Source organism: Bison bison, unplaced genomic scaffold, assembly GCF_000754665.1.
Source record: "Bison bison bison isolate TAMUID 2011002044 unplaced genomic scaffold, Bison_UMD1.0 scf7180017864338, whole genome shotgun sequence".
NCBI lineage: Eukaryota > Metazoa > Chordata > Mammalia > Artiodactyla > Bovidae > Bison > Bison bison.
The window spans coordinates 743,646-757,606 of record NW_011494910.1 but is presented as its reverse complement, the minus strand read 5'-3'; the positions used below and the strand labels follow the sequence as shown (position 1 = coordinate 757,606).

General features: G+C 51.9%; 1 protein-coding gene across 1 annotated transcript in view; it reads right to left on the bottom strand.

Moving 5' to 3' along the window:
* ADORA1 (adenosine A1 receptor) overlaps positions 1 to 13,961 on the bottom strand; it is a 41,462-nt gene that overhangs the window by 2,011 nt on the left and 25,490 nt on the right. The window contains exon 3 of the mRNA XM_010854117.1: positions 23 to 139. Within this exon, the coding sequence (XP_010852419.1) occupies positions 23 to 139 (117 nt within the window). The remainder of the gene's footprint in view (positions 1 to 22; positions 140 to 13,961) is intronic.

Genomic DNA, 13,961 nt, shown 5'->3' with positions numbered 1-13,961 from the left:
CCCTGTCCCCAGCCGGCCCCGCTCCCCCGTGCTCAGGTTGTTCCAGCCGAACATGGGCGTCAGGCCCACCACGAAGGAGAGAATCCAGCAGCCAGTGATGGCCACCACAGCCCTTCTAGGAGTCACCACTGTCTTGTACCTGAGGGAGAGGAGGGCAGAGTGTGAGGCCCCCTTCTCGGTTCACCCAGCCCCGGGGGTCTCTAAGAGAAGCTCCTTGCTCAGCCAGGGCCCAGTAAGTGGGGAGGTGCATGTCTTTGGCTAGAGGGCAAAGTCTTTGGGATCTAAAATTTAGGCCAGAACTTGCAATGCACTGGCTCATGTCGCCTGCTGAGGGTGGGAAAAATCTAGAAGGAAATAACAGATGAACTCCTTTAGGAGTTTTACTAAAATTACCAAAGTAAAAACTGTTCATATGCACTTGGAACACCCCCACTGGTGACCTTATCATGGCTTCATGACAGTCCCCACGTGGTAGAAAAGCACCACCAGAATGAGGGCCCATTTGACAGCTGAGAAGACTGATGTTCAAGGTAATCAAGTGTTCTTCCTGAGGCCACACGGAGGGTGCAGGCTATCCTGTGCTTCCTAGCTTACCACACAACAAAATGATTAACAAACCACCCCTCCCCTTGGGCCAGCTGACTCACTATCATAAAAAGCTCTCCCACACCCGCCTCCCATGGCTCCATCCCATCTCCCCACCTCCATCCTAACCTCCCCTCCTTTTACAGTCATTGTACAATGCTTATCTCCTGAAGGGTTCATCTCAAGAACCAGCTCTCCTCCCCCAAACTAATTGGGAATTATTCTCAAGAAAGAGAACTGATGGTTCCTGAGGACTGCATGCAGGGGACCTCAGTTTAGGCCTGCATGCCTGGGCAAGGTCATCCGTTTTCTGAGTGCTTTCTGAGTGCCAGGTGTTGGTCCCTGTGCTGGGACCAAGATAAAGAACCCCTTCCTCTACACAGCTCACATTTTGAGTGAAGAAACAGAAAACATAAAAGTAAGAAAGAATACAGCTACAGGTTGTGATATGTCCTTTGAAGAAAATGAACAGGACCATATTAAGGGACAGAGCCCCCAACCCTCTTCAGGCCATAACATACACAGATATGAAACCATTAGGAGGGCCTTGAGAATGGACGCGGCTGCCCGTGGGCCATGCCTCTCTCTCTGCCACTGTCCCCACGGTGGAGGAGATGCAGTCTAGAGGGGCTCCCCGCTTCCCTTTAAACCAATTCAGCCAGCAGCTGGCATGTCCTTGGCCCACGCACTGGCCTTGGGATGAGTGCCAAAGGCTGGGGCCTGCCTGGCTCTGGGCCAGCAGCTTGCCCAGTTGTTATTTTCCGATGCAGTTTCTGAGATGGATGGAGTGGCCTCCTGAGCATGTAAACAGCTACTGAGGCCCACGGGTGTGAAGGCGGAGGCCTCCTTCTAGCTCCATTTTCTTCTGTCCTCTGCCTGGAGAATCTGCAGCTTTGTCCTCCACAGCAATATTTACTTTACTGGAGTGGAAAGGGGGATGATTTGGGGGATGTGAGAAGCTGGACCCACTCCCACCCTGCCTAAAAAATGAGCACTAGAAGGGACCCTGGGAACCTCGTTTCCAATCTCATCATCCCAGTGGGGAAACTGAGGCCCTTAGAACACTCCAACACCACAGCGTGGTTCCCCTCCCCTACTCTGTAATCTTGTGTCCCCAGAGCTCTGAGGAGTCTTGAAAGCTGCCCAGATTGCTTGTGCCTATCTGAAGTTATGGTTTTTCCTGTGGTCATGTATGGATGTGAGAAATAACTTGGACTAGAAAGAAACCTGAGCATAGAAGAATGATGCTTTTGAACTGTGGTGTTGGAGAAGACTCTTGAGAGTCCCTTGGACTGCAAAGAGATCCAACCAGTCCATCCTAAAGGAGATCAGTCCTGGGTGTTCATTGGAAGGACTGATGTTGAAGCTGAAATTCCAATGCTTTGTGGCCACCTGATGGGAAAAAGTGACCCATTTGAAAAGACCCTGATGCTGGGAAAGATTGAAGGTGGGAAGGGAAGGGGATGACAGAGGATGAGATAGCTGGATGGCATCACAGACTCAATGAACATGAGTTTGAGCAAGCTCTGGGAGTTGGTGATGGACAGGAGGGTCACAAAGAGTCGGACACGACTGAGTGACTGAACTGAATCCTTGCATTCTTGCTGTAACTAAAGCCTATTTCTGCCTCTTGAATCCCCAGCAGAATAGCAAGCCTGGTGCATACTTTGGAGCCACAGATCCATATCTGAGTCCCAGGTCTGCAACCTACTTGGTCAATTCTTCCTCTGTAAGATGAGACTATGGGACCTACTTCGGATGAGTTAATATATGTGAAATGCTCTGTAAGCACCCCACCAACATTCCTGTGCCTGAGCTCCTACCCCTCCAAAGCTCCTGAAAACACACACACCTGGGAAACCCTGCTATCTTTAGATGTTCAGCAAACGTAGCCCAATGTGTCTGCAATCATCTGGCTCAGGATTTGTTTCTGATGAGCTCCAATTGCTTTCCCAAGCTTCTGGCTTTCCCATGCCAGAAGTTCTGGCAGAGTCTATGGGCTGTGACTAAAGGACTGAAGATCATTCTACAAAAGAGAAAGGCACTCTGTCACAGCTGTCACAAGCAGGGGGCAGGGCCCTGGGGTGAGCCTCAGCAGGGCCAAATGGGGCTGCAGCTGCAGAAGGAAGGGTGGAGGCAGGCGTCCCCTGTCACAGTTTATCACCTCTGTGTTCACATCACGTGTGCCACTTATAAGGTGCTTTCACATTCATGTCTCAGGTCATCCGCACGACCACCCTGCAGGCTGACTATGGGTTGTTTAGTTGTGGATGATAAGCAGATTCGGAATATCCCTTTCTGACAAGCTTTAAAATGCCTGTCCACAGGTGGTACTACCCGGAGAAAGAAGGGTAGACACGGTGAGCTCTGGTATTGCCATCCAGCCTGAGGACTGGAGGCGGGGGTGCCTAGCCCAGGACTCACATCTGGGCAATGATGACCCACCAAGAGAGGACCTGAACTCTGACAGTGTCCCAGATGGGAGACAAGGAGGAGGCAGCTTCTGTCTAAAGAGGTGCCCCCCTTTTCTCCTTCCCGCACCTTTCTCAACTGCCTGGAGCCCTGGGGTTAAAGCTTTCCTGGGGCTCCTCCAGGACCAGGTCCCAGCAGACCCTGCAGCCTACGGTATCAGTTCTCATCTGTTTTTCTTGCTATTTTTTCCATAGTGGGAAAGGATTAGACTCAGAACCTTGGTGGGGTAGGGGTAGGCATTCACAGGAAGGGCTATCTCCCGGGGCTGGGAGAAAAACTCACTTCTCCTTACATGTGGGAAAGAGCAGCAGAGGCTGCAAGTTCTGGGGTGCACATAGAGTGGGGCATGTTCAATAGGACAAGTGCTTGTCCCCCTCAAGTCATGGTCTAAGGCCTCATCACCCCTGGGGCTGTGCTGAGAGCTAGTCAGAGAGATGACTGCCCCAGACAAAGGGGAAGCAATAGCGTCGAGGCACTGAAACACCATGTGGGGCCCCACCGCAGGCAAGCGGGGTAGGCAGCCCTTCGAAGACATCACTGAAGGAACCAGGGAGAGCCCTGCCCACCCCTGTAGCCTAGTGAGGGCAAGACACAGGGCAGGGCAGTCAGAGCTGTGGTCTGGGGCAGCCCCCTGGGCTGGGCAGGTCACATGAAAGATTTCAAGGTTTTGTTCTGGTGCAGGGAAAGCCGTTGTAAGCAAAGCAAGAATATAATCCAATTTCGGTTTTTAAAAGATACCTCGCGCTGCGGTGTGGAGTGTGCTTTGTGCAGCGGGGAAAGCAAGAACACCACAGGGAGCCTATTTCAGCTGTCCAGGCAAGAGGCAGGGATTCCCTATTCCATGGTGGCTCAGTGGTAAAGAACTCACCTGCCAATGTAGGATACATGAGAGACGTGGTTTGATGAAAAGATCCCTTGGAGGGCATGGAACCCACTGCAGTGTTCTTGCCTGGAGAATCCCACTGACAGAGGAGCCTGGTGGGCTCCAGTCCATGGGGTCACAAAGAGTCGGACATGACTGAAGTGACTTACACGCATGAAGGCGAGAGGCGAGGTGGTGACCTCGGGTAGGTGACGGTGGGGGTGGGGAGGAGCTCCCGGCTGTCAGAGGTGTTGGGAGCACAGCCCACAGGACCTGCTGCTGAGTTTGGATGTCCAAGTGACAGAGAGCACCATCAGGCTGAGACTCAGTTTCTGATCCCTACCACTGAGGGAACAGTGGTACCCCGCCTTGAGCCTGACCCCTCTCTCACCAGGGGCCCTTCTCCTCTCCCAACCCCTCAACGTGAATAAATACACGTAAAAATGGACACATGAATCCATATATCCATTTATTCAATCTTTATGATTTACGCAGTGGCAACCACATTTTATTCAGCAACAAATAAAAATGACTTATTTGACCATTCATGATTGATTGAGGACGAGGGCCTCTTCTGAGCGGTATGAGTGAGTGTCACCAGGCCGCCAGCCAGGCTCCAACACACACAGCAGTCCTGCTCCCAACACACAGTGAGACCAGCAGAGGCTTCCCCAGCCAGAACCAGTCTCCCTAGAGTCTCCCAGAGCATTTCCATCTCAAGCTAAATTCCAGCAGGAGCTATGACCATGCCTGAGCTCTGCATTGGCCCTTTGCATTATGAATAAGCCCTCTTCATGGGTTGGAGACCCGACTGCAGAGAGGCCTGGCCTCTGCCTGCCTACAGCGTCATAGGACGGCTCTTCAGGGACACCGTTGTGGACTAATTTTTAGGCAGACTCTGATACCATGAACAATAAGCTCCTTAGAACAGGAAAAGCTTAGAATGCCACCAGGTGATAAAGAGACCCGGGGACCTAGGCAGGAAAGATGCACTGGACAAAGAAGAGAGAAGGGAGGAAAACAGATCCTCAAAAAGTCTTTGGTGGACAAAGAACTGGCCAACAGAGCAAGGCGCTCAGAGAAGCTGCTCCAGCCCTGCACAGACAAGACAGGTGTGCTGTCCTCAGGCTGGGCACCCTACCCGCCCCACACCCCCGACCCTGCCCTGTTCTGAGTCACAGGGGATGGGGGCTAACTCCTGAAGCCTGCATCTCCCAAGGGCCTGGGTCACTCGGTTCATCGAAGGCATTGGACTGCTGGAAGGAGGAGACGGAAGGATGTTTCCACCCACCTCTCTGTCACAGGAGGGTCTCAGGCAGAGGTTAAATCTCTTCCTTGGCTCCACCTCCGGCTATCAGGCCCACTGTGGTTCCAGCTTCCACTAACCGCCCACAGCCCCTGGGTTCTGGGACCACCTCCTTTTTTGTCCTTCAGCCTAGGGGTAGCTTCTTTGTTGCTAATGTCTGAGTTACCTCACTATCCCCTCTTTGACTTTTCAGATGCTTCATGGCCTATGTTACCAGTTCCTAATGAAGGCAGTAAAAGCCCTCGGTTGTAAACACCTAATACTTTCTGTGTTCCAGGTTAGATCCCAATGGTTCAGGAGTGAAGCTGGAGCAGGAACAATTGAGTGTAGTTATCACAAAGAACTCCCTGCTAGAGAGACGAAAGACCTGGCCAGACTTTTAATAAATATGTGTTAACTCAAAAGAAGAGAGATAATCCAAAGAATGAGTGTGGAAAAGGCTACACATGGTTCTGTTTGGAGGCAGGGGTGACGAAGTGTCCTGTGAACTGCTGAGACCAGGGCAGGGTCCGCAGGCCATCGCCACCTGCTTCTCACCAAGGCCTTAGGCATGCAGACTGAGTAGGGGACTGGAAGGGGCCCACACCTTTCTGCAACATGCAGTTTGGATAGTCTGAGGCTGAATCCTCCATCTTCCCTTCCCTTTCTTGCCGTGTGAGAAGGAGTCATATTCCACAGCTCGGGTTACCTCCTTCCTTGCCTCCCTTCTTATCATAGATCTTAGCTACTTATAAATGGAAACTTGGATCTCAAGATCAGGGACGTAAGACTTTCAGACTATTAAACTACTTCCTGCAGAGAAATTCTCCCTTTCAAAGGAAACAGGAAACCATATACAATCAAAAGCACACTCCAGGGACAAAATATTTAATAGTAACATTCCCCCGGGAGTCTGGATCAGAAGCCCCAGGGAAGGACCAGGATGTCTGGGTCCAAATTATCCTGCCTTGAATGTTGTTTGCTTTAGGCCCTGTGGCATTACCCACCACCTCTAAATATCAGTGTCACCAATCCCCAAAAAGAGGATCCATCTGAAACCCTCAGGGCTACTTTGCAGAGCTACAGACAGTAGGGGAAGACACTAAACTCCTTGAAAGAACAGAGCTGGATAAATTAATTATGCTAGTAGGGTAATGGACCTTGGAAATAACTCCTGGTCATGTTCTGAGGACAAACAATTCAACAGACCGGTAGGAAAAACAATTATATCTATGTATGTGACCCAGTTGGAGAAGGAAATGGCAACCCACTCCAGTGTTCTTGCCTGGAGAATCCCAGGGATGGTGGAGCCTGGTAGGCTGCCGTCTGTGGGGTCGCACAGAGTTGGACATGACTGATGTGACTTAGCAGCAGCAGCAGCAGCATGTGACCCAGTAACGTCCTCTATTCTGAAACAACTTCCTCCACCCTCTCTGCTTCAGATTCAGAGCTTCCTTGAATCTGGGAATGAGTGGAAGACACATGCTATTCTCTGCCCCAAGGGAACTCCCCTTCTGACAGGGGAGGTATAGCTCCTAAATCTCTGATGGAAGAGCAGTCCAGGCTAAATAAAACATACAAGGCCAATAAAAGTTCCTGGCCTCAGCCCCAGACTCAAAAGCAGTCCAGATAACTGACATCACAAGCTCCTCTAGAGGCCTAGGAGCCTGTGACAAAGCCCCTCTCCTCTCTGGCTGTGTCCTCTCATCCTCACGAAGAGGGGTTGGGATTTGTTCAGAGCATCTGATGCGGAGGACGCTGCAGGGGGTGGGATGATTCAGGGAAGGCATGCTCTCAAAGTATGAAGGTGAAAGTGTTAGTCACTAAGTCGTATCCTACTCTTTGCGATCTCAGGAACTGTAGCCCGCCAGGCTCCTCTCCATGGGATTCTCCAGGCAAGAATACTGGAGTGGGTTGCCATTCTCTTCTCCAGGGGAATCTTTCTGACCCAGGGATTGAACCTGGGTCTCCTGCAGTGCAGGAAGATTCTCTACTGTCTGAGCCCCCAGGGAACCTTGCCTACATCCCCAAGCCTTTCCTGCAGTCCAGGGCATATCAGAACATCCCTACACAAGCAGCAGGAGACCCGGGACTGTGCTCTGACACAGTCCCCTGGGTGACTTTGAGATGCTGTCACTTCCTCCCCAGCCCAGTACTCTGACTCCTGAGACCAGTGAAGCCCCACATCCCAGGAACAGGGTGGTCTTCAGGGAGGAGAGTGTCTCACCTGAACTTCAAACTCAGGAAAACAGGACCCAGACCTCAGCATTCCTGGCCATTTCCTGCTCTCAGATTTGATTGTCTCCAGTTCTTGGGGTAAGTCCAGGATGGTGAAAACATCAAGGCCAGATAGCCCCACCTGCTGTGGGAGACTTTCTGACTCATTCGGTGGCATGGAAAAAAAAAATCCTGTCTGCATATACATTTGATGACCTATGAGTGGTTGGCACGGTGAGGCCTTTCTGGTTTGACCACGGTGGTAAAGGGTGTCAAATTCTTTTCCAACAGAGTGGAAAGACCTGATGTTATAGGAAAATGGAGCTGAGTTCTGGTCCAGACTTTGCAGGAGGGAATGAGCTTGGGTGAAACTCTTTTCCAATGAATGAAGAATGCTATGGAGTCAGATCTGAGTTTAAGCTTTGGCACTACCAGTTAACAGTCTGTGGCCTTGGCCAAGTAACAATTCCTTGAGTCTTGCTTTGTCCTCAGCACACTGGCACAAGAGGACCTACTTGGCAAGCTCACTGTGACCACAAGGCCCCTCTGTGAATAGTAGCAACTGGTGCCTCCTCTTACCACCGCCCCTCTCCCAAGGACACCCCTGGCTCTACCAGAAAACACAGTCAGCTCCTGAAGAGAAACAAATCAGGTTGCAGCAACTCAGAGAAACAAAAAGTTACTTGTTTCACTTCAGCTCCCCTCCTGAATTCAGCCTTGGTACAGAACTAGTCTGTGTCCCCTGATCTGACTAGTGTCTGAGTCTTTGGGTGGGGAATGGACGGGCATGGGGAGCTTGCTGAGCCCAGCACTACACCCCACACAAGGCCCTGGAGAAACCTTAATTACTGGCTAAGTCCAGTAAAGCTCTCGCAAGTAAGCGGCCAGTGCAGAGAGTGGAGACGGGGGGACAGTCTTGGGGGGCTCTGGCGCTGTCTCCCACCCTCCTCTGCTCATCTTCTAGTCTGTCTGGAACTGTAGAGTACTCAATATCTGCCTGAAGGCCTGTTTCCCTCAAGGGGCCATGACCCATCCTGGGTAGAGAGACAGTGAGCAGAGTCAAGAGCAGCCCAAAGGGGGTAGCCCACTGAGACCAGAGAGCAGACCAGAGCGTGGAGTCACAGGGGCACCCCCCAGGCCTCCCCTGGCCTGGGGGTGGTGGTGCTCGCCCTGCGGAGGCCGCTGCTCTCAGAGGACTCGGGTCCTTACTCTGCTTTAGCCTCCTGGGCCTCATTGGTGTTGTTTAGTCATTAAGTCACGTCCAGCTCTTTTGTGACCCCATGGACTGTAGCCCACCAGGATCCTCTGTTCATGGGATTTCCTGGGCAAAAATACTGGAGTGGGTGGCCATTTCCTTCTCCAGAGGATCTTGCCAACTGAGGGATTGAACCCAAGTCTCCTGGAGTGCAGGCGATTCTTTACCAGTGAACCACCAAGAAAGCGGCTTTGGCTTTCAGGGTCCCCTAAGTCACAGCATCAGCCCTCTAGGAAAGACGCAACAGATGTGGGAGGAGGACAGGAGAACAGGGAGACCCTCCTCTGTGGAAATCTTTCCAAAGAGAGGTCCCATCTCACCCACAGGCCTTTATTCCATAGCTTGTACTTTTACACCAGAAAGTCCTACCCAGGATCTAACTTCAGTCCCTCCTGCTGTATCCCAACCCAAGGAAGTACTGCTCTTGGGACCTGGAAGAAGCTGCAGTCATATTTTCCCAGGTCCTGTCCTTGCTCCCGCCTCACGTTCAGGTTGGTGGAAATTTGGAGCCCCAATTACAGCAGTAAGAACTCCAGCACCCAGCAGCTTCCCATCGTCCCTCCTTTGTGCCTCTTCACGCTTCCTTTGTCTTGAGCCCCACCACAGGCCTACTCACTGATCCGCGCAGTGTGCAGGACATTCACACGAAGCTGCAGGCCAGGCCCAGTCCCCGAGCCAGCGCAGCCACTCGGGCAGCAGCACACAGCAAAGTTCAGCAACGGCTGCCAGCCCTGAGCCCTGTCCCACCCTGCCTTTCCGACTTTTTGGACTGGAGGCTTTTCTCCTCTTTTCTGTAGCACCTCCAGAGATGGGCTGGGGAGAAGGAGGGTCCTGATGCAGTGAGAGACGGGGAAGCACCCAGCATTGCCCAGGTGCCCTTCCCAGGCCTTCTCGCAGTCGGCTCACCTAGATCAAGGTGGAGGCTGATACCGTCCTCTTCGCCATGCGGGGAAATCACTAAAACTATGTTTTCCTCCCTGAGCATATAACTGCAAGTTCCCCAGTGACGGGAGTCAGGTCTGGTTCAATGTTGTATTCCTAGCACCGGCCATGGTACTGGTACACAGTAGGCACACAATAATATTTTTAGAAAGGAAAATAGATTCACATAAAATGCTCAATTAAAACCAGAGACGTCAGAAAAACAGAAGGTGGGAGAGAAACAACAAACTCAGTGAATAGAAAACAGGCACTAACATGGTAGATATGTTATCATGGTAGATATGATATCATTGGCCATTTTAAATGGGAATAAAGCAGGAAGGAGAGGAAGAGGAAGCTGCTCTGAGGCTTTCTGCTTCTTGCCACAACATCCCTTCTGCAAGGAGAAGAACAGAACATGCACCCAGCCCACCAGCTGAGGAACCTCCCATAGACTCCTTGAGATTTCCAATCCTAAGTTTCTGCCCCAGTTACTCAGCCCACTTTCCATTCTAAGTCACCCAGCGTAATACATTAAGCTACTTAATTAGGTGATTCTAGCCTATTTAGAGTCTAACTACACTTCCTCCTGCTGCAACGCTAGCCTTTCTCCTTACAGCTGCTCCTGGGTGGAAGCAGGGGACAGTCTGTTCTCAGCAAGCTGGCCTACCTCCCCGTGACTTGCATCAGGATAATGGAGCAGTATGGAGCCACTGGCAGCATCCCAGAGCAGGGACCTGGTGAGGCAGCTTCTCGGAGCCTTGATCAATGACCTCATTTTCAGTCACTTCTGCCACTTCTGCAAAGCCTAATAAATCACTCACATCTGCCACAACCCTGGATGAGGGAATCTCACATTATGATGTATGTGGGAGAGGAGGAAGCTTATTAAAAATCAAAGCCTTTTTTCCTGTCTACCATTCACAAAAACTTCAGAGTGCTGGCCTCAGAGCCGCAAAAAGTAAAGGCAGATTGTGGGCAATAATGGACCCTGGGGACTCAACCAAGCAAGGATTAGGTGGGAGAGGCATACCAGGCACGTGGCGGGGACCCCACAGTGGCTTCCTCTCCCAGCTGATGTTGATATCAACAGTCTGGGCCATTCGAAAGGTCCAACTCAAGTGCCCCACAAAGGGACCTGACCACCCACTACTCCCCCTCTCCTGGGGAAGCCGCTACCAGTATCTGCAACAGAGTCACACTAGTTGGCCAGGGAAGCAAGAAGCTCAAGATAACAAAGCACTGGCAGGCATGTGACAGGCATCAGAGGGCCGGGGTTCGAGTCAGACTCAAACCTGCTGTGTTAGCAGATTGCATCACCTCTCAGAATCTTAGCAAGGCAGATATCAAACGGAGCTGATATCTCCGGAGCTGCCTCACCCACCTTCCAGTGTTTCCACAGTAACTACTTGGCACTGAGCCTTCCGTGCAGTCTCTCCTTTCCCCTTTTCAAAATCCTCCTGGGAAGAAGGCAGCATCTGCACAGATGAGACTGGGTACTCTCTCAAAGTCATACAGCTGGTGGTCAGAACTGGGATTGCATCTCAGGCCAGCTCCCTCCAAGACCAGGGTTTGGTGTCTCACACAGTCATATCCCCATGAGGCAGGGCAGACCCTGAGAGCAGGGACTGTAGCCTTATGTCCCCAGTGTCCCTCACCGTCCAAGCTTCTCAGACTTCAGTGTGTGTCGAAGGAGCAAGGCCCAGTGGTATTCAGCCGAATGGTTGGCACAAAAAGTTACCCTTCCCACCCTTGTTTGTGCAAAAGCCTGTCTGAGGAGCCCAGGAAAAAGAAAGGCATATGTCTTGGATCCTGTAGGAAATAGAAACTCAAATCCATGCCAAGTCGCCTGCAAACCACCAGTGTGACTTGCTTCTCTTTATGGACAGCCACCTCCACCATATGGAGGGAGCAAAGGCAGGGAGCCAGAACGGGAGAAAGAAGGGCAAGAGGCTTCCACCTCAGCGAAATGACAGTGGGGCGGAGCACCTCCAACCAAGGATCCTCCCTGTTGCACACATTATCTTGTCTGACCAAAGGGATAGCTTTTGTTGTTGACATTTCACAGGTAGGGAAACTGAGGCCTAAGAGGGTTCAGCCATGCAAGGCTGGTATAAACATCATTTTGACAAATAAAGACTTAACCAGGTTCCTCTGACTGTGGCCCAGTGCTCTTTACAGGGTTCCTGCTACCAGCGGGTGGCAGAGAAAGTTTCCCAGAATCTCTCACAACACTAAGCCCTAGGACCAAGCCCAGCGTCTGCTGGGCTGCCTCTTTAGCCCATCTCCTCCATCTCACTTCCACAGACCTCACTGGACTATTTCTACTGCCACGAGGCTAGCAACACCTCCTGATTTAGCTTCCTTGCACTTGTGATTGAAGTAGCTCTGCAGATGAGCACACGCAGGCTCTGGAACCTGAGAGAAAGCAGACAGGGCCTAAAGGAAACCAGACGGTGGGTCAGGCCAGGCCTGTGCCCACTGCTAGCAGCCCCTGTCCCGGAAGTCTCAGCCCTCTCAGCCAGTTTCTCTTATCTGAAAAATCTTGTGTGTTCCAGCTCCGTCTCAGCCTAGAAGCTCTCTGAGGACAGGGACTGCGGTTCCCCTGGAAATCCCTGAGCACAGTGGCCGGGTAAGTGGGTGTATCACAAATAGCATTCACTTTGGTGTCTGGCAGGCAGGTGTTCAAGCTCCACTTTTGCTAATTACTAGTTGGATAACAATTTTCAAGTTCCTTTACCTCCTTGGTTCTCTATTTCTTTATTTGTAGAAATGATGTTTATACCAGCCTTGCACAGCTAAATAAAATTGAATATGCTGCCAAAGAAGTCACTCAATGCTGCTCCTGACATTGAGGAGACACTTAGCACGCAGCTGCCTCCCCTCCCCTCAAGATCACACGCCTCCTTCCTCGGGACCCTTTGTCAGACAGCCTCGGGGCTCATGGAGGAGCTTCAGGCAGAGGGAGGAGCCCTGGGCACTGTACCCGGAACAGCGACGGAGCACCACCTCACACTCAGCGCGCCTCCCAGCCTGCCGCAGCCACCTCCCCAAGGTAAAGACGGGACGCTTGTGAAGGAGCCCTCAAGAAACAGTGGCGCAGGTGTGTGTTAACTGTCCACCCCGTTTGCAACAGAGACAGAAAGACAGACAGACAGACAGACAGACACACACACACACACACGCTGCTATCCATCTATTCTCCTCCCTTCCATGAAACAGCAGGAAAGGGGAAGAACAAGCCCTGTGGTACCAGAGAAAGATGGTGGGTTTATATTATTTTCACATGTAACCCTCTCAGCTGTTCAGTGAGGTAGATATCCTTATGTTCATTTTTCACATGTAGGAACTGAGGCTCAGAGAGTTCTGCCAAGATCCCAGAACAAGTGAGTCGCAGAGTCAGGACGAGGAAACCAGCCCTGCCAGCCTGACTCCTGAGACACATAGTTCTGCGCCCCTCAGCTTGCCTCCCTTCTTCAGACTCAGCACACGAGCTGCCCCCTGGGTCCCTGCAGCCACTCTGAGAGGTCAGTAGGGGCTGCGATTCCCCGCTCCTGGTGGGGATGTGGGGCTAGAGAAGTGGGGCGGCTTGTTCAGGTGGTGCAGTCTGATGGGTGCAGTCTGATGGTGCAGTGTGATGATAGGTGCAGTCTGTGGGTGCAGTCTGTGGGTGCAGTCTGATGGGTGCAGCCTGATGGTGGGTGCAGTCTGATGGTGTAGTCTGATGGTGGGTGCAGTCTGATGGGTGCAGTCTGATGGTGCAGTGTGATGATAGGTGCAGTCTGATGATGGGTGCAGTCTGATGGTGCAGTCTGATGATGGGTGCAGTCTGATGGTGCAGTCTGATGGTGCAGTCTGATGGGTGCAGCCTGATGGTGGGTGCAGTCTGATGGGTGCAGTCTGATGGTGCAGTCTGTGGGTACAGTCTGATGGGTGCAGTCTGATGGTGGGTGCAGTCTGATGGGTGCAGTCTGATGGTGCAGTCTGATGGTGGGTGCAGTCTGATGGGTGCAGTCTGATGGTGCAGTGTGATGATAGGTGCAGTCTGATGATGGGTGCAGTCTGATGGTGCAGTCTGATGGTGCAGTCTGATGGGTGCAGCCTGATGGTGGGTGCAGTCTGATGGGTGCAGTCTGATGGTACAGTCTGATGGTGGATGCAGTCTGATGGGTGCAGTCTGATGGTGCAGTCTGTGGGTACAGTCTGATGGTGCAGTCTGATGGTGGGTGCAGTCTGATGGTGTAGTCTGATGGTGGGTGCAGTCTGATGGGTGCAGTCTGATGGTGCAGTCTGATTGTGGGTGCAGTCTGATGGTGGGTGCAGTCTGATGGTACAGTCTGATGGTGCAGTCTGATGGGTGCAGT